Consider the following 20,389-nt stretch of genomic DNA (forward strand, 5'->3'; position numbering starts at 1 on the left):
TTATATCCAAAAGTTGCAAATGTATAGTGTTATTTATTTAAGACTTTGTCGCGTTAGTCGCTCTGAAATTTCTTTAAAGGCGTATAATGTCTTTAATCTCAGTGTCAATGGGTGGTTTTGTCACTGTGCACGGGACAACATGAAAACGCGCTTTTCTATCCCCGTGTTATATGGCGTACAATAAAACGCCAGACTACAAACGGAAGTTGCATACTACCTAAGCTCAACTGGACAGAGACCTCATGAGATATAGTAAGAGCTGGTTAGCTTTCGGCTGAATGTTTTGTATTGTTTTTATAAGAGGTATATTAAGTTCGACTTATTCAGGAGAGCATAGGTTTTTTTGTTTTCGCGATGATAGTGAAATCCGCTATGCCTTCCACCATGTTTTGATACCTTATCGGTACCTTAATGGATTCAGAGAACATTGATCCCTTTGATTCGAGACGTATCCTCACATGTAGGTCATATCTAAAAAAGGTTCACGTGCTAAGAGACCTCTCCTTGTTCACGTAAAACCCTGAGACGGAAAAGGATTTGCTTAATTTTTTTGATGACCACTTTGTTGGTACTCTTAGCCAACCTAAGCTTAGTTGCCCATATTTCATTTCATAATGGTACTCTTACAGATTTAACATCAGCTTTTTTGGGTCGCCACCTCTCTTTTTTTACTGTCCCCGATTTTGTGTCATGGCCGTCTGAATGTGACCTCTTGGAAGTTGACCTCTTGCCTGGATCGTGTGCATGGTAGATAAAGCTCCCGAGAAGGACGGTTTTTAGTTTTTCTAGGTGCCTCGCGACACGCTGTCGCCGCTTTGCCGCGAATCATCAAGAATTAGTGGCCTGTGTACAGCCCCCGATTCCTCCCCTCAGTAAAAATCGGAGAAGGGGCGCTTCTCCGATTTTTACTTAGGGGAAGGGTCTGTACACAGTAAAATATTTGCCGTCAAAAAGATATGAAAGTAAATTTCTTATATAATAGTATAGAGGTACTGTTGAGTGCTTCATTTTGAGTTGGACACAGGCTAAGAATTAGGAAAGAAAACGTCAGCCGAAATTAGGAAAGAAAAACCCTTCTGTCATTCACGTACCGGTACCTGCACTGTGTACTGACTAAACCGCGTTCTAGGTCATTGGTTTTCATTTTGGCCAAACCAAAGTATGTAAACATCGTCTACACTGAATACTCACATAAAAAAAAACAAAAAATGATATATTTTTCCTAATTTCGGGGAATACTACCTATGATAGTCTATAAGGTGAGACACCACCCAATATGGGTGCTTTTTCAGGCTTATGATAGGTTAGGAATTTCACAGAAGGGTAGGACATTTGATAAATTAGTATTTCGAACACACGCACCTTATGGATGTTTTATTTTTAGGTTTGAACCCAGGAGTCATTTCATAAGTAGTTTGAGTATGATTGTCCGCCGGGTGAACGTGCGAACTTCTGCGAACACAGATGTATGTCCCTACCCCTCCCCCGCCCCGACTGAGTTTGTTGTCACTTCCCTGTAGGCACTTTGGGAAGGGAAAGAACAAATTGCGGAGGGAAGTTCATTGTTGCTGAGAAAGCTAATTTCATCAGAATGGCTCAACCAGGTCGGTTATTCACTTTTATCTCCGTTCCTTTATTGAGCCTGAGTGTTTTTGAGCTTGTTTTTGTTTTATTGAAAGTAGCACATAGCAATTGTTTTCAATGATCGTTTCAACCCACCAACAATGGACCTATATAGTCATGGAAAGGAAGGTTACTTGTTTTTATTCTCTCAATTAGTGTACTTTAAACTCCTAAGTTACGTTTTTTATAGATTAATAGGCTAAAATTCTAGTGGAATAGATTTTTAATTGGAACATTACCATACCTTCGGCTTGGGAAAATTCGTTAGATAAAAGCTTAGCGTGATGCTGCGTGTTGAATCTTAAAAATTTCCTTGCGTTGGGGGTTGGCTCCTTTCATTTTCCTATCGAAATCAGTCCCGTTCGTATTTTCTGAATTTATGGGATAGTGAAATGCAGCAGTAATGCCTCAGATAGCTAGATTTATTTTATATATTTAACAATGCAGTAAAAAAGGAACGAATTCTACCCTTTGTTCGCGAAATGAAGCGCAGGCCTTCTTGAAAAAAGGTATGCTTGTAGCTGTCAAACTTATTTCATTTGATCATTTAAGGTGGCTGAACACAGTTTTGGCATTTTCTGAGTATAGGTCATTTGCCAAATTGTGGCAGGAGAAAGGTTGCAGCTCACAAGCTGAAACTTGGCAAGTGAAAAATATACTGATGAAAGAGTTTGACTGACAGGTAAAATTTGACGTTTTCGTAGTTTCCATGGCAACGTGAACGATTAATACAACCTTAAAATTTCACCGTTACTCAGTTTACATAAAATTCTCTTATTAGATTTTCCCATAAACTCGCACACAGCTTACTATGATTAATCATTACCATTTGAAACTTATTTTACCAAATTTTAACAGAGGGGTTTTTAGATAATCAATAATATAATTCTACCGTAATTATTAAATGTGTTACAAAATTCGTCTGTTCAACTTCCATTTTAAAGTTCTCATCATTTAGAATACGATAAAAGTAAAAAGTTTGCCAAATATCACAAAATGTTATAGAGTAGATTTTGAGAATTCGTCGTCTGTGTGCCAATGCTTTTTTCGCCGCCATGTTTGTTTGTCTAATTTAAAACACGCGCTACCGCTGACCGCCCGCAAAACTGTGTTCAGCCACCTTAAGTTCTTTTGAAATTTATAACCGTTGGATATGTCGACAGTTGGTAGGCATTTTTCGCCCTCAAAAGACACATCTTAAAGCTAAAAACAAATAATATTTTATTTTATGCGACTGCAGTAGGATGCACAAGCAAGTATGAATCATAAACATCGATTTGTTGTGATGGTAACCTACAAATTCACATGCAATATTGAGGCTGAAGTTGAGTTATTCTCGGAGACCCAGGGGCAGTCCAGGAGCGAGCATTCGCTTGACTGTTTGGAAATTGTCTGGTGAGTGTCGGTATCCGGGGCTCTTCTGCCCGTGCTTGAAAACTTTTGTTGTGCCTTTTATCCCGGCCAGACTGACTGCCCCTGGGTCTCCAAGGAAGTTGAGTGTTATAAAGTAACTTTGCATTGTTCTCACTGCTACCTGGTATAAAATATTGTTAAGAGCATGCAACTCAGCCTAGTCTTGCCAAAATCAAACAGTGAAATCTGTGCAGATACACGGCTGAGTTTGGAATACCTTAGCCCAGTTCACCTCTAAAGAGTGAAAGGTTTGTGTCTGGGCAGGAAGTTTTCTTGAGCCTTTAATTCCATAAACTAGTAGCTAGTAGAAATAAAAATATAAGATTTAACAATCAATAAAGGCTAGGATTGCAAAGTTTTGCCTGAAATGATGGACATTTAGTGTTTCAATTTGATCAGATTTAGGTGATGGCAGATTTGTGCAGGTCAATGAAAATATATAGAGGATATTACACGGTGGCTCGAAGATATGAATTTTATGTTCGAGTGGCAAGAACAATATCTCACTCGTTCGCTTCGCTCACTCGTGAGATATTATTCTTGCCACGAGAACATAAAATTCATATCTTCGAGCCAGCGTGTAATGTTCTTTTTATTATATGGAGAAACCAATTCAACAAAAGTAAAAGGCAGGAATCGTGACGTCATTGAACGATACGACACTCACAAAGGTGACATACGGAAAATACTCCACTCGGGTCCCGGATGAAGTGGCGTATGGAATCTACGAGTGGTTTAGTTCCCAGTAAAACACTCTCCTCCATATAATAAAATACACTACATAAAGCACCAAACTGCTGTACCTAAATATGTTATTGTGAGGCCCTACCAGGGTAAATTCCGACAAGCCACGTGGCCCAAAAAGTAGTGACTGAGCGTAAGATGAAATCGTGACAAGGGACAACCTCCCTTGGCCAAAGCAAAGCCGAGAATAAGCAACAAAGAACGGTGGTTTGGCTAATTTTTCACCAGTCTGAATGCCAAGAAGAAGTAATTTTCGGCAATTTTTCTTGGTCAGTTAGTCTTCAAAAATGTTGAAAGTCGATCACTTAATTATGAATAGCGATGCATAGGTGTTCCATATGCAAAATTTTGACTCAGAAATTGCAGAACTTTAATGGTTTCTTTGTAATGCATTGCTATCCCCCTTTTCTAAAATCCACCAAAGACAAAGAATTTTTGTTCAATTCCCGACAGCAACAAGAAGCATTCACAAACATTGACATAAGATGTTTTAAAATTCAGACAAGTGACATAGGACCCCCCCCCCTCCCCTGGCAGGGCCTCTATTTTGGGCCGACAAACGAGTTGAATACTAACCTGAATCAGAGACAACCAAAACAGAAGTGCAAAGTGTCACTCAGTAACATTTATCATTGGTATTATTTCATTTTAGGGTAGAGCCGAGGTTTAGAATCTGAAGCCAGCCATGAGTGGCATGGACTTTAATGTGTCAGATCCAATTTTGTTCTTGTTACCAATTCTATTCATTGGTTTCCTCATTGTTGGACTTTGTTTTGCATTCTGCTGTTATCTTTTGAGGTAAGCAGACAATCTTTTATGTTAATAGGGACCTTAAGATGCGTGGACGGTGGCAGCAGGGAAAATGTTGTAGAAAAAGTGAATTCACAGTTTTCGATCTTTATTGCGATCATTCCAACTGGCGTACTTTTTTAAATGTAGGCAAACTCTTCTGGAGTTGAATTCCCAACAGCGTTATCCAAGTTCAGAAAGAGAAGTAAAATTTTGTTGGTGCTTTTTTACATCCTCCATAAAGCAGGAAGTTGTGTAAAATATTTTCACGTTGTAGTCATAAACAAAACTCCAAAGGAATGCACAAAAAAGTCTGATGCACGAGCAAATTGTTGGTAACTTTACGTATTAAACCTATTGCTTTTTTGACATTCTCCTTGTCATTGCTGTCGTCGGATCCTATAGTCCCTAATATCACTCAGAAAGTGAACAATGAACCTGGGTCCTTGTAGACCTTCAGTCAGAATAAAATATTGTAATTATACTGAAAATTTCTTCCCACGCGAGCTGTGATAAGGTGTATTCATTGGGTGTTGTTCTGAGTCTGCAATTAAATAATGTGTCAACTTTTAAATTCTTACTCTTTAGTCTAGCATTGTCACCTTAATTGTCATAGTGGTGAAGTTTGCTTGTCTTTATAACCCTTTAAGTCCCAAGAATGACCAGCATCAGTTTTCTCCTAGTTTAACAAAATTCAGTCTTGAATAAGTACAGTAAAAACCCGCGTATAAGAACCTAGGTTTTTCCAAGTTAGCCTAAACAGGTTCTTATATAAATGGTATTTAGTGTAAAATTAGGCTAACTAGGTTCTTAATTAGTTCTTAACTTTTGTTAAAGAAATAAAACTGAATTTTTAAATGATCCAGTGTTTAATGTCCAAAAACAATATTCTTGGAGGCTTCGTTAAGCAAAATACTATACTATTTTAATCTGATTCTGTTACAATCAAACCTATGGTAAAGTTTTATGTAACCATGCTATAGTGTTTAGAGTATTATTGCATACAGACTGTATTATATATATATATATATATATATATATATATATATATATATATATATATATATATATATATATATATATATATATTGTTGTTTTTTTTTTGAAAATAAGAACCTGTTTTAGGATTTTAGCCTAAAATGGTTCTTATGTGAAGGGTACTTAAAAATGAAATTTTAGCCTAACAGGTTCTTAAATGTTAGGTTCTTATACGCAGGTTTTTACTGTACCACACATTTACTGAAAACAATTTAATAAGGGTCCCTCTTGCATAAGTTTTGCGGTGCTAATTTGGGTATTTATAAATAAACACCCCAGTTTTGTTACAGCGCTTGGTATAAGAGATATCAAAACCATATCGTCTAAGAAATAAGATCACGACCAACTCTCCCTTTATATATTCCTTTCAATGTTCTACCCGTAGTTGAAATAATCACCACACTCAAATAAGCATCGCTCTTGAATAAGCGCTGCACCTTTAATAGGGAAAATGAAATAAGGGCTGTGGTGTTTAATCGATCATTAACAGTACCATCAAACCATGTGGGATTGGTCAATGGTGAGAGGCCAGACTAAGAAAAGCCTCTGGTCCACTGGGTTTGGGGGGTATGATTTGGGGCCAGTAACCCTCGTATCTTAAAAAATAGAACCAGGAGAGAACTGTATTGATGGGAGAAATATTATTTCCTGCCCTAGTACTCCCTACTTGGTGTGAAGAATGATGATGATGACTTTTGAAAGACTAACTGACAACCGATAACTACAACATTTTGTGTATGTGTGTATGTTTCTTTCCTAACAGGACATCTGATGAACCCCAGCATGATTTAGAGTCTTCAAGAAGAGTTCATTATGAAGGCCTTAAAAAGGTAAATTACGGACTGACCAGTTAGCAAGTTTTTTTATATATTTCTACAAGCTGTGGTACATGGTGGTAAAATCTGAGACAAGATTCCAATTTGTTCAAAAATCCATGACTGTGTATATCAAAAAATTATACGCTTGTCTGAAAGAAGCACATGAAATGGCACTCACTTTAGAGATCTTGAGATCAGAATAGTTTCCTTTGGGTATTCCTCTTCTTTCCCATTTGAATGGTATTAAATGAAATGATAAAAAAAAAATTGATATATAGTAATCGCCTCAAGAATTGCTTATTTAGTAGCTATCACATTGAAAAGAAGAGTTGCTCATGTAAACTAGAAAACTTAACATACATTTTTCTCCTGTTGGGTGCACCAGTTGGGTGCACCAGTAACTGGATGGCTGCACTCTGTACCTTTACCATTTCTTTAGTAGATTCTAAGGAGGTTCACGCAGAGCTCTTATCAGAGCCATATAGTAAAGTTTGCTTGGATGAACAGCTACGTGTAGCACTTAAACCTCAGTTAAGACATTGGCCAGCCAGTCAATTGATTTAAACCACGCCAACACTCCAGCAATAAGCCAATCTGAATATGCCTTAAATACAATGGGCATTATTGTTGTGGAAGCTATGGAATGCTTACAAGCTTGTCATGCTTCAAGTATGTTATGTACTTCATTTTATTAAACAAATATTTCTGCTACTTTATTTCGTTGAAGACAAATTACAAGAAGAAATGGTTGAAGAAAGTTTCTCTGAAGAGTGATGTAAGTAGAATAAGAACAAGTTTTGCTGACATTTAATATTGTGTAACATAACTTACAAACTTTTGTTGTTTCTGGAATTCCAGTGTATCCTCTTGGTTTCTTGTTTCTTTTTTGTCATTATTCAGTTCATTAATACAGCTTTTTTTCTTTCTTTTAGACGTGTGCAATTTGTTTGGATGATTTTAGGAACAAGGAGGAAATTAGTATTTGTAGATGTGGGCATGCTTATCACCACAAGTAGGTCAAGCAAATGTTTATTTCTTTTATTTTGTAACTTAGGAAAAAAATAAGATAGAAGTTCACTCCCCACCTCCTTGCCTTTAGCTAGGGCTGCATGCTTGTGATCTATCTCATTTTTTGTGTGTGTTGATGAAATGGAGGCTGTCAACAGTTTAGCAATGAGTACCTCTTGGACCTCTTGAAGAAAGTGGTCAATAGCTTTTACATTATTTTAATCCATCATCCTCACCCAATTCAATTCAATTCAGCCCCCTCCCAAATAATTCCAAGGGCTTGTATTCTACAGCTTTCAGGGGCCAATCCTGACCAAAAGGGAGAGGCCATGGCAACTGCAGCAAAAGATGGCTGTAAAAATTTATATAGCACCTCAGCAAAAAAGTGAGAGTGTCATGCTAAAAAGTCCGCTCATAGACTAGGAACCCTCTTAGTAAGCACAATTTTAGTTGTATAACCTGTCCGTCTTTAAGTCACTGATGGATCAAGGCACAGTAGTTCTAACTGTCAAACCGGTGAGCAAGACCATATGGTATGACCACTCATATTGAACCTCTGTATTTTGACATGGTCGATGCAGGTCTTTTTGTTCCATGTCGTAAGTGAAATAATGTGATTATTGTGGCATTTCAGCCTGCAGTTTAGGCTTGTTTTTAGCAAAAGCTGCTAGTTTTTTTATTTTCAGATAGAGGAAGATTCTGGATAGTAGAAATAGCAACCCTCTAGGTGTGTGCTAGGCTGCCCCTCTCTCCCTTTTCCCTACTTCATTGGGCTCACCCTATTTCCTCCTGTCTTTTGGAGTTTGAATATGGCTCTTTCGCAAGCAAAAACATTCACATGCCCAAAGAAAATGCCTGCACTGCAGGATCGTGGCATTTTTCTGTGGGCACTTTTAATGCCGATTTAGACAGTACGATTTTTGCTTATGACTATTGTGCGGGACTAGCATATGTCATGACTTTCGACCATCCACATGTGCGCAATTTTCACTTACCACATCCTCGCATGTCATACGGATGTTATGGGATTAATTTACACAACATGATTTGGGCACAACAGTTTTAAGTAAAAATCGTACTGTCTAAATCAGCCTTTAAGATTAGGAACTACAAGGTTAACTTTTCTGTTTAAATTAGGTGCATTATGAAGTGGATGGAGATTAAAGAAACATGTCCAATATGCCAGCGTAATTGTAGGCATGGAGGTGCATCGGCAGATGGAGAAAGAACACCTTTATTATTAGATGTGTGAGTGGCTTATTTTGCAAGTTTAAATACAGCCCTCAGGATGTGGGCTTTTCTAAAGAATGACTGGAATACTCAAAGGAGTTTTAAAGACATGGGAGCTACTCTGTATAATCATCAACTCTTGATTAATTCATTTGTGGGTAATCAGAGGCTTTAAGATACAGTTGTAGCAGATAATCCTTTTATGGGTGTATGAATTGACTGTCTCTTATGCTGAAGAAATGGCTAGGCTACCAGGATTATCTGCTACAAGTGTATCTTAAAGCCTCTGATAATTACCCACGAGCTGACAATGAAATGAGAGACTAACATTTTGAAGCCAATTTCATGGGTGGCCAGCAACTCCAGAAAAAATTTGCTTGTCTCTGCAAGTCATGGGTCAATTTTTAAGTGAAACAATTACATGCATGCATGCTATCTTTGCCAGATTATCTGCGAGCCTCTTGAATAATTATCGTATGAAGCTCCTAATCTCGCGTATGGGTCCAAAACTCCAGAATGGAATTGAGTTTTGAGTTTTCCTGAAATTTATTTTGGAATTTAGCCCAATTTTCCCCTTTATGCAAAATAATCTTTGATCATAGTACAGTGCCTTGGGTGGCATTTTTTTTTTTGTTTGGGTGGCATATTTCAACAATGACAAGACTATTTCATCAAAAAAGTGAATTATTACAGTATGTATAATGTCCTGAGCTATGCCCATGTTATAATGTGGGGACTGGGTCGATTTGTGTTTATTGGGAGTGTGGTGCATGGTTGAAGTTGAGGAGGTACTACAAAAGAGACAGTTTCCAGATTTTAAATGTCCAAGGGTTGGCACCGCTGCTATTTTTTTTTAGGTCTGAAAACACTGAACTTGCAATGTAATTTATAAGGGTAGCTCATTCATCACTTTAAAATGGAGAAGGTAACTGGAGCATCCTGCAATTTCAGGGATTGTTACTGGGGAGGTGCCAGTCAGCTGTTGGCCATTTTTCCCATGTCCCTACTCACTGGTAACAGCTCCAGAAGTCTTTGCAAAAGTTAACTCGACCCATTTCCCTCTCGTTTCTGAAGTGGCAAATTGTTGTCAAGTCTATAAACACAAAACTTGTGAAATACATTTCGTAAAAGTGTGATTGAATTGACTCCATGAATGGTTTTGACTTTCATTGTAATTGGTTGAGACGTTGTTACCAGAGGGAGTTTTACATTAGCCTATTGCTGTTGACAATATTTTATTAATCAGAATGCCTCAGTGTCATGTTTTACATAACTGAGTTTACATCATTTGGTTATCACTTGATAACAAGGCCATTGTAAGTATTATGCCATCTCTATAGAAGCCTTTCTGAGCTTAATTTATTTAGTCCAAGTTAAAGTCTTTTACTTTGGAAATGTGTAAATTTTTAAAGAGAATTTCTTGTAAATATAGATATAGACAAATACAATAATTTTTTAAGATAGAGCGATTGGTCTATGATCTTTTGAAAGACGTTTTCTCTTGTTGCTGTTTGCAATATAATCCACCAGCAAGGGAATGAAAAAATTGCCATGAAAATAGATTAAAGACAACTAGCAAAGTGAAATAAAGAAAACATGGTTGTTTGTAAGTTACTGGCAAACCAATTAAACTTGATATTTTCATATGTTATGGTTAGTCTAGAAATCTTGAGACTAAACCTGTTTGAATAATCTTGTAAATAAATTATATACGTTGATATTATAATGTAAACTAATCAATAGAAGAATCTGGTATTGAAGCGCCCCACCTTGTCTTTGTTTTTCTTTATGGCTTGTCTGTTTTTTTTAATATATGTTTTTTTATTTTAGATTATTGCAGAAACGTTAAGGGATGTTGCATAAGCATTTTGTCGGAAAAGAGGGTAAAATGAGGGGTATCAAGAGAGAATAACGCTACTTGACCTATACTCTTGCGATTAGTAATAGTAACAGGACTGAGTGGAGTCCAGTTCCGTAGTCCGATTTGTTTAATCACGAGTATGATTACAGACTGAATTGGACGATACGAAGTTCTGTTACCAATTAATCATAACTTTAACAAAATTTGTGATATATAAGGTCCTTTCTTAAAATCAAAACAGAAAAAATTCCAATTTTTTTTGCTAGTAGTGAAAAAAAACCATTTAAGCGCGCACGTGATGGCGCGTACTGTCCAATTACTTAGGCATGACGCGTACTGTCCTATTAAATTGTCGAATTAAGGCTGAAATCAGGGTTGTTGATAGCCAATCAGATTTGAGAATTTTGTTATAGTTATGATTATAAATTAAACAAGTCAAGCATTCGTGGATTTTTTTTCTGGGGCCAGACTGGTCATTTCGCTGCCTTAAAGCGACCTCCAGCTAATCTAGAATTTGAGGATTGTGGGTATGAGATTGGCAACCTCGTGTCCCTGAGTACCCGCGCCCCTCTCACGCTCTGGAGGACGAGCAGGAGAGAACCATGGGAACGAAGCTGCGAGATTGCTTCAGTGTTTCGGTTTTGGAAGCCCCTGTGGGTCCCAGGGTTATCATTTAGTGTCACGTGTTTAACTTAACTTGACGTCACTGAATTGAACTGACTGGTGTAACAGTGATATGGGAATCCCCGCCTTTTGGCCACCCCCATTTCCAAAACCCTAGCGATATGGGCATCCCTTCTCATATCACCCTAGCGATTTGGGTTAGGGTCACCGGGCATGCCCATATCCCAGGGGTTTTTTGGGAATGGGGACGCCCAAAACGTGGGGGATGCTCATATCACTGTGATACCGGGAAGGACTGGGAAGACTCCGTACAGGGACTTGGGAAGGAGTGACAAAAGATTTAGACAAAGGCAAACTAAACAAAGACATTGGCAACGAGGTTGCTATAAGGTTCTTTCATTTCATTCTCTCATGTACTTAAGGACCAACAACATGGCCTACTTAAGCAGTGATTTGACATTCAGCAAATAAACGTGCGCAGACTCGACTGTTTGAAGGTCAGTGCCAGTTTCCTTAACATTAAAATGAGAGGAAATTTATTCGGCTGTGGCTGGTATGAGAAACCTACTCGCATTAACGCCGTAGTTATAGTAGTCTTATGTTCAAAAGTAACGCGACGCGGCACTAAAAATGAATGTTCTAAACGTTTGAATTGGCAGTACATATTTCGACAAATTTATTATCATGATAGAAAATGTTTTAGGCGCTCTCTCTTTAACATGTAAATAATCTGGAAGCAGCTAAAACAATATTAACATTTTTTCAATTTCACTTTCTACGGAAAATCGAGCTTCTACCCTATCCTAAATTAAACAAATTGGAGAATGTTTGAATTTTTTTTCAGAGATGTACTGTCGGCCGCTGAATCCTTCGAAATCCTCTTTTGTTTTAACTTACTTCACTTTAGATATTTAAAAGAGGAGGACATTTCCCCCAGTCTGCATTTTACTTTGATTATGCAAAAAATCTACGCCGCAGCGCCTGGGCTTTACTATGCACATAATGAAATAAATAATAACGCCATTCGAACTTGTTGACTTTGGTTATATTACACACTCACAAAACTTGCCCCGAGGCTGTATTTGTCAATAACAGCCGTTTTAGTATTTGCAAGTATATAATTAAAAGAAACGATTTGTACTATATTTAATTTTAAAAGCACAAGGTCAAAGAATTGTCCTATAAAAGTTAACTACAAGCGTGCAGCAGGGGCACCCAACGACGATTTCCTTCTTAACGCGTTGAAAACACTTTTTAGGCTATCCAGAGTAGTCTTAGATCTCAAGAAATACATTTTAGGTGGCGGTATAAAACTGGATTCTGTTCGGTCATCCTAGGGGACTTTGCGTTTTTTCGAAATAACAAGGGCTTCAGAATTATTTTCCCGAAAATTTTAGATGCAATTTATCCTTTTACGAATGTGAAAGTTTTTCTGATTCCTCTCTCAATCACAGTTTTGAATCCGAAAGTTTAGGATTCGTTTTTCTATTTACTTGGGGAGTGAAATGTGACAAATTAAGCTTCAGAAAATCGTAGGGGATTTATGAGATAAGTTTCGAAAATTGTACATGAATGGAACGGTTATCGCGAAAGTTTTAGCCGTCCTCAAGTAATAGAAAATTCTAGGCAATATTTGCTTCTCCGAACAGATATTTTACAGAAAACAGTCGTTGGGTGCCCCTGGTGCAGGAAATGGAGGGAGACTAATCTAAATAATGTTTGTGTTTCATGCATTTGTTTCAGGTTAAAATTATATTCAGGTTAAAAATTTGTAACCTAGGTTGGTAACATATTCATGATTTTATTAGGAAACGGCTTATGTCAACAGTGCCTCGGACCTTGAATGGTCTCTTGAACTATGTAAAAAATATATTAGCCATACTGTCACTCGCAGCTATAGCTCAAAAACTTGCGTGGGATGACCACCATATGAAATGGGTGGTGGGGTTTGTCCTCTAGTTTAGAGATGTAAACTGCAGATTCGGCGGGGACAGAAGGTCTATTTCCACCAGTACAGGCATCCAAATATTGATCCGACAGTGCTGAAGGCAACATTCCATGTCCATATCTTTAGCACAACCAAAAACGTTGCCTCTTATCTGCATTCTTATCTAAGGCCCTCCCTTATGGGGCAAATAAAGCTTGAGTCACACCTACAATCGGCGATAAAAAGGTCGAGGCATTGTACTCAAATAGGGTAACTTCAGAGAACAAAAGAATCCGCACCCCTCCCCTGTTCCCTCCATTCTAAGTTGGGGTGTTTGATGTTTTCTGTGGGGAGCTCGAACATCGGTACAACATTGCATGTAGGGGATGGGGGAGGCTATTTCCTCCTTTTGAAGCCAGTAAAACGTAAAAAAGCCCAGTTTAGGGCGAAGTGTCTCAACTCATTTTGTCGCCGATTGTAGATTGGTCTTCTTTAGGGAAGGCAAGGGTGGTACAGTGATGAGAGCACTCGCCTCCCACCAATTTTGCCCATGTTCAAATCTAGGGGTTGAAGCCATATGTGGGTTCAGTTTGTTGTTGGTTCTCATCTTTGCTCCGAGACGTTTTCCTCCATCATGTAGTCCGGTTTTTCCCCTCTCCTCAAAACACAACATTTCTAAATTGCAATTCGATCAGGAATTAGGTGACCGAAGAACCACTACATGGTTACGCTACCTGGATCCATATCGTTATTTATTGTCATTTAGTTTATTTATTTATTTTTTTTCTGACTAGCATCACGGTTTTATACGGGAGTTTCCAACCCTCGATCCTCTCCCATCCCCTGCCACGGGAAGACTGGCTCATAGTCTATCGCGCTGAATGTGCCGCTTTGGCCAGCTAATTTAATCCTGCGTAGAAAGCATTTCCGTATGATTTCGGAGCAAAGAAAGACCGAGGAATCTCAGCTTCAATTATTTTCTTGTATTGTATCAGCGTATATCTTACTCAGTGCTGTCTGCGAGCTACCGGTGGTTTCTCAGTACTTATTAAAAGGGCCTTTAAGTTTTTACTTAGCAATAGTAAGTAGTGTCGATTGAATACTTCACTATAGATTTGATGACAAGAGATCTAATCATACTGCGATATTTTTCCCTGATAAAGCTTTAGTTTCGAAAAACCAAACACACACTAGCATCAATGCCTTTTGTATGACACCAGAAACTCAAACGATTTGATCCTGGCAGCATGCACTTACGTTGCTGATAATGTAACAATTTATTAGCGTTTTCTAAACAGCTAGACATTCAGTCGGGGCACTAATCTCATCAGAGTCTGATATATCGTAACGTAACAAAACCACACACACAAGAAAACAAAAACTAATGAGAAACGGTTTCGGAAACAGTTGCAACACCATGCAATTCTCAATAATTAAATATTTTTTGGGGGTACAGCCTAAGGCTATCAGATCATAAAACCCACAGTCAATCACAAGTGCCGAATAATGCCGATCAGTGAATGAGCGAACACTGTCATTTTTATCCAATAAAAATATTACAATAACTATTATTTTTCGTAATCTTTTCGTGCAGACATGGCGGTAGATAAGCCTCGATGTAGACCTGGCTATCAGACTTATCAGTCTTCAACTAACCGGTTATTATCACATTCGTGCTCAGCCGTTTTAGAGCTCTTTTAGTGCATGCAAATAATTTGCTCAATTTATTGGTTGTTTATTTTATCCTTGTTACGCTATGTTAACTGAATTAAGCGGTCTGATTTCATTAACACCTTTTTAGAACACTTGCAGTAGACTGGAAAGATCCCAGTTTTTGGACAGATAAACCAGTTGCCCTCATATCGTGTCCAGAGCACTTAAGTTGCTTCACTGCCTACAGTCCTAGACAAGCGCATATCAATAAGGACCACTATAAGCAAGCCGGCATTGTTTTCTTTACGCTCAACCAGTTTATCGGCAAACTGCAAAACATTTTCGCGGCCTTTTCAAACGCTACATTCCTTCAACTATGCGACCCTTGCTCATCATCGATCGGCCGTACTACAATGGCTTTTATTTTCTTGTACGTGACAAAGGTAAACTTTCATCCGGTTTGGCATACTATCTCAGGAAACAATTACCACCCTCTTTAATCCGGCTCAATATTATGTAGATGCACAGTTAACCTTTGCTATTGTTGAGTGTGGTTACCACGGAGTTCAGAGCTTCTAGCTTCTATAGCACCAGCAAAAAGCCAATTTCGACTGCACTGAATTGAGTTGATCAGGTAAGCATTTATTGACTGTTTTCCACTGAGTCTAAGTATGAGTTAAAGGCTGCTAAAAAAACACTTTGGATTTAGCTGCAGATTCCTTGCATGTCTGATTTCTTTTATCTGGTATGCATAATCGACTACATAATTCCGGGTTTTCAGTGCCGACTTTTGAAACCAGGTTTAACGATTGTAAAAGGTTTCCAAATACACGTGCGCCGTAAAGGCTGCAAATCAAAATAAACTGAAATCAAAATTCAGAAAATTAACAAACTTTGGAATTGGCTGCAAATTTCAGTTCTAGATCTTGTCTGAATTTCTTCAATGTATAATCGCCTACAGAATTCCGGGTTTACAGTTGCCATTTAACCAAGGTTTAACGCTTGAAACCAATTACACGTGTGACGTAAGGCTGAAAAAACAACAACAACAACTTGGGAATTAGCTCAGTACAAATTTCTGTCTTAAATCTTGTCTGTTTGTATTTTTTTTTTTCAATGCATAATCTCCCACTGAATTCCGATGCTACAGTAGCTATTGAAGGGATTAAAACAAGGTTTAATGCTTGCCAAAAGTTTGGTTACAAACTAAAAGAGTACACTTCAGTGTGATTTAAAGGCTGCAAAATATGAAAATGAGTAAATAAATAGCCTGCGAACGGCAGACGTTTCTCCTCGCTCATTGCCGCTGATGAGCGAGGAGAAACGTCTGCCATTCGCAGACTAGTAAATAAAATTTTAAAAAATTTTGGAATTAGCTGCAAATTTCAGTTCTAGGTGTTGTCTGTTTTTTTTTTCCAATGCATAATCACCCACCCTATTCCGGTGCTACAGTAGCTAATTGAAGCCCAAAGTTCAACGGTTGGCAAGGTTTGGTTACAAGCTAAATACACGTTTGACTTAAAGGATGCAAACCAATTTGGAATTAGCCACAAATTCTAGATCCTGTCTGAATTTTTTTTTAAAAGGATATCCGGTGCTACAGTAGCCATTGAGGCAACAAGAAGGTTTAAAGTTTGTTTAAACGAAGACGTCGATTTTTGTGTATTTGTGTAATTGGTTTTCAGCTGGAATTCCAAAACCCGAAATAACACTTCGTCAACTAGTTTTCTAGTACTTTTATTATTCTTATAGCACCCGGCTCTACAAACTGTATTTGTGGGTTAGCAACAACAATTTTTCTTCGCTTAAAAAGTAATACATTCTAATTGGACAAGAAAACTGTGGCATTCCTAGCGAGCGACAAAATAAAAACAAAATAATCTCGCGTTTTCGCCGAAAGGTTTTTCAGTTGCACCAAACAATGTAACATTGAGAAATGACGTAACACTCCCACCTTTTACGGCCAGTTGCTGTATTTCCCTCATGCATTCACTGATACGATATACACTGTACGTCAGTTAAGTACTTGGAGTTTAATGTAGGAAACACGCCATCTTCTATGCGTCAGTACGGGTGGTCAGGTAAGCGCAGATGTAGAATTATAAAGCTAGCCGATCTCAGCAAACACTAGAAACGTGACGATGCATATTTTTACAAAAATCGTAAATCCAAAGACGTAAAATTATCTTGCTGGTATCCTGCGTAGGCGAGAAGATTCTGATCTCTTTGAAACATAATGCCGAGGTGATTTACTGATTTTTACAACTTAAGACGCTCAAACTTCAGCCGGGGCTTTCCAGCACTCCGGGGTTTGTAAAAACATGATTATTCGATGGCAGAATATGCGAAAGAAATAGTTTTAAACCAAATAGACATATAAGTATCAAGACTAGGTTTCTATTCTTACCACTGAAATATGCAAGAGCGACAATAAAAACAGTTTGTGTTCTCTCAGCCTAAAATTAATTAAAGATAGTTAGAATTTCTCCTAGGATTATGTAGAAAGCTGGTTTTTGAAGTTAGTTCCCTTTGTCCGCGTCAGTAAGCGTCCCGTTTTGTCGCATTCGCAAAAACTACCCATACAGTTTACGTTCTTTTTATGCGCTACGCGGCCTTGGTCTACTGTAACCTTTTTCTTCTTCTTCTCCTGACTACTTTTTTGCAATTTAAGTCAAACGCGTTATAACGATTTAAGGGATGGCGGTAGGTAGGATTGATTTGGAAAACATGGGCGTTATTAACCTACGGAAAATTTCTAGCTAATCCACTGGAAACACTTGACAATTCAACTCTGTACCTGCGGAACGGACACAAATTCCTTGTTCGAAGGCAACGGAATAGGCGCTGGACAAAGTCAGTTATATAAAAGTGTATCTTAACAATAAGTATATTTTATTTAAATATTATTTTTACAATCGCTATGGATAGACCCTTCAGCGGATTGATATGATAAGGACAATTAAGTTAGGGAAAATCCGTAAACTCCGCTGGAAAGAGCACCTTTAAACGTCTAGTAAAATTGCGGCCAAGTTTAAAAGTGATTTGTTGAAAACTCATACAAAGATAAAGCTACAACTTGGCAATTTTACTAATTTTAAGGTGCTGTTTTCATTGGTGTCGACGGATTTTGCCTAACTGGTCCATCTGAAAAGTTGAAAAAACCATGGAAGGGTCTTTTCTATGCAGTTCATCACGGGCCCCGCCAAGGGTCATAAAGTATAAAATAAATATATATCATGATAGTGAATGCTTGGTAATAAATACTGGTGAATTAAGCATGTTATAAATAATAGGAAATAATAGTCAAGATTGCTAAAGGAAAAATCTAGAAAAAAGATCAAGAGAACACGAAAAATCTCTTGAACGAATCCATTTTGCATTGTTAGCTGTGGACCATTTTTTTGTTCCTAAAACGGCAATGTATAGCGGGTTGCGGATATTGATTTTCTATATATATTTTAGTCCTTCGCTTTACGAAAAAAAAAAACATCGGTAGGTAAAAGGTCCGCTATCTTCATTGATTTCTATCTTAATGAATTCGGTCCTTTTGCAGTTGAGTGCATAGATAACGGCACAAAACTGATCTCAAGCGCTTTGTCGCAACGCACCTTTTAACCTTTTGAAATTGATAATTTAGTGCATGCCTGAATCAGAGATTTGATAAACGTGTTTGTACATGTTAATCTTGCTAGCCGAAAGGATGGATACGGTATTTCAAACGCCATTGACAATCGGTCTTTGAAGTGGACCAGAGTTCAAGTAGTTCTGGTGGGGGAAGTAAGATTTGACCATTTCCGCACAATTTATGTAAGCACCGTTTCTATCTCTGCCATCAGTTGAATGCATTTCTCTGCTGGGTTGAGCAATTTAAAAAGACTGAGTGAAAGAACTGATTTCGTTGAAAAATCGAGTACAACTTAAAGAAATCCGCAGAGGCATAATCCAGTCCATCAAAATACTTCTTTTGGAATACATTTTTCAGGTCATATACCCTTATTATAAAGTATAATGCAGAAAAAAATATCATGATTTTTTACCTCATAATAGTCGAAATAAAAGACTTGTTTTGCACGGAGATTTGGTGGCGTTCGTTGTCACTTCACCCGGCGAGCCGAAGTTTCTCTCTTGCATGACGACGCTAACGAGACTTAGTAAATGCTAAAAGCCATGGAAGAAAGAAACCTCTGCTCGCAGAGTCTGACGTTTGGTTATTAAGTGAGTTTAGGATATTGATCAATATCTGATAAAGCTCCATGACTCCGATAGATTGTTTCCGGCCCCGCAATTTATGGAAAGAACACATTAAAAGAAGACAATAGTGCTGAAGAAAGAATAGCTACCCTCAATTTTTGACAGCGATACATAAGCCGACTGTCTAGTTTGGTCTAAAAATCCACTGAGCTATCTTTGAGCCCACGATTTTTAAAAAGGGTGATAGAGTAAGTTTCCGGCCAAAGGAAACTGGAAAGACTCTCTGAAGTTTTCAATACACTCTTTGAGTCATGAACCGTTTCAACCCCCTGGACATTGAACCATGTTCCATATCTGAAAAATCCTAATGCATGTAAGGCTCGTGAAGATCATTAGCATTCGTGTGTGCAAGTGGGTTGTCAAGTCTCCAAAGGTTTTTTTTTTCTTGTAAATGTCACGCTTGAAACTTGGGTTAGAAAAGCCACGACTAGCTGCAGTCATTCTAAATCCTCTTCATGACTAAATTAAAGATAGGACCTTCTCTAATGAATTTCTTAAAAACTTATTCGGTAAAAACGACAAAATCGAGAATGGAAAAATGTTTAAGAACATCTCAAGAACATACATTAATAGCTGTTGATTACTAGCTTCTTTTCGGGCGGAAATCGAGCCTACCAAAACGAATTCAGTGCATTAAATATTTGGCTTGGCCCTGGTATCACTGTTCCCTCTCCAGCTTATCCTCAAAACATGAGGTAAAGTTAATACAGGCCTGCTAACCGCATTTTAAATTTAACAACTTTTCAGTACAGGACATCACATCGCCTCCACCCGCTAAGTTAGACGTACGTCCAGTCCTTTCTCACCTGGCTGCTCAAAATTGTGATAAGACTTTCTGATCTCATATTAATAAATTTTTAATGCACCGAAGTTAAAACAAGCTTTTTTTGTAAGCAAGCTTGATAACTAAGGCATTCTTTCTGGAACTACATTATACCCACCATTCGGAGGAGTGTCATCTTCTTGACATCGTAGCAAGTGTACTGGTAAAGTATCGATCCCTGTGTTTGCTACCGCAGTAGCATGACGGCTTCTGACGGCAGTGTAGGCCTTTTGACAATGAGTAACGACCTTTCGAAACTCTCCGAAAAAATTTCAGTTCGGGCACAAAATTTATAAAGTCACGGCCAGCCAAAACTGTCTCTAAAAACGGAGTGTAGATAAACCAACTGTGGATAAACAGTTTCGTTTGCAGTGCCAGTAACGAGGTGGTGTATGGACACAACTTCTTTAATATGGCTTTATGTTAAAATATGGACCTCATCCATATTTGTTGTTGTTGAACTCTTTAACATTTTAATTCCGTCTGGCCCTCTGGCCAATGAGTGGTTTTTTTTTCTGTTGAAGCTGTCTCTAAGAATTTTGGAGGTCATGATCACCAAAAATCAGCTGTCTTAATTTCACACAATT

General features: G+C 38.0%; 1 protein-coding gene across 1 annotated transcript; it reads left to right on the forward strand.

The window, feature by feature from the left end:
- The first annotated feature begins 1,538 nt into the window (after nucleotides 1-1,538).
- Nucleotides 1,539-10,389, forward strand: LOC140933331 (RING finger protein 122-like). The gene is made up of 6 exons (XM_073382864.1): nucleotides 1,539-1,604; nucleotides 4,433-4,578; nucleotides 6,371-6,437; nucleotides 7,153-7,200; nucleotides 7,358-7,437; nucleotides 8,571-10,389. Exons 2-6 carry the CDS (start codon nucleotides 4,466-4,468, stop codon nucleotides 8,683-8,685), a joined length of 423 nt encoding a protein of 140 aa, XP_073238965.1. The 5' UTR covers nucleotides 1,539-1,604; nucleotides 4,433-4,465; the 3' UTR covers nucleotides 8,686-10,389.
- Nucleotides 10,390-20,389: the final 10,000 nt, after the last annotated feature.

Source organism: Porites lutea, chromosome 4 (genome assembly GCF_958299795.1).
Source record: "Porites lutea chromosome 4, jaPorLute2.1, whole genome shotgun sequence".
NCBI classification, from domain to species: domain Eukaryota; kingdom Metazoa; phylum Cnidaria; class Anthozoa; order Scleractinia; family Poritidae; genus Porites; species Porites lutea.

What these genes read in the sequence shown, in the direction of transcription:
- LOC140933331 (XM_073382864.1), top strand. Translation starts at nt 4,466, where the DNA reads ATGAGTGGCATGGACTTTAATGTGTCAGATCCAATTTTGTTCTTGTTA. An exon ending in ATTATGAAGGCCTTAAAAAG is followed by an intron (nt 6,438 to 7,152) that starts GTAAATTACGGA and finishes ATTTCGTTGAAG; the next exon opens with ACAAATTACAAGAAGAAATG. An exon ending in GGGCATGCTTATCACCACAA is followed by an intron (nt 7,438 to 8,570) that starts GTAGGTCAAGCA and finishes TGTTTAAATTAG; the next exon opens with GTGCATTATGAAGTGGATGG.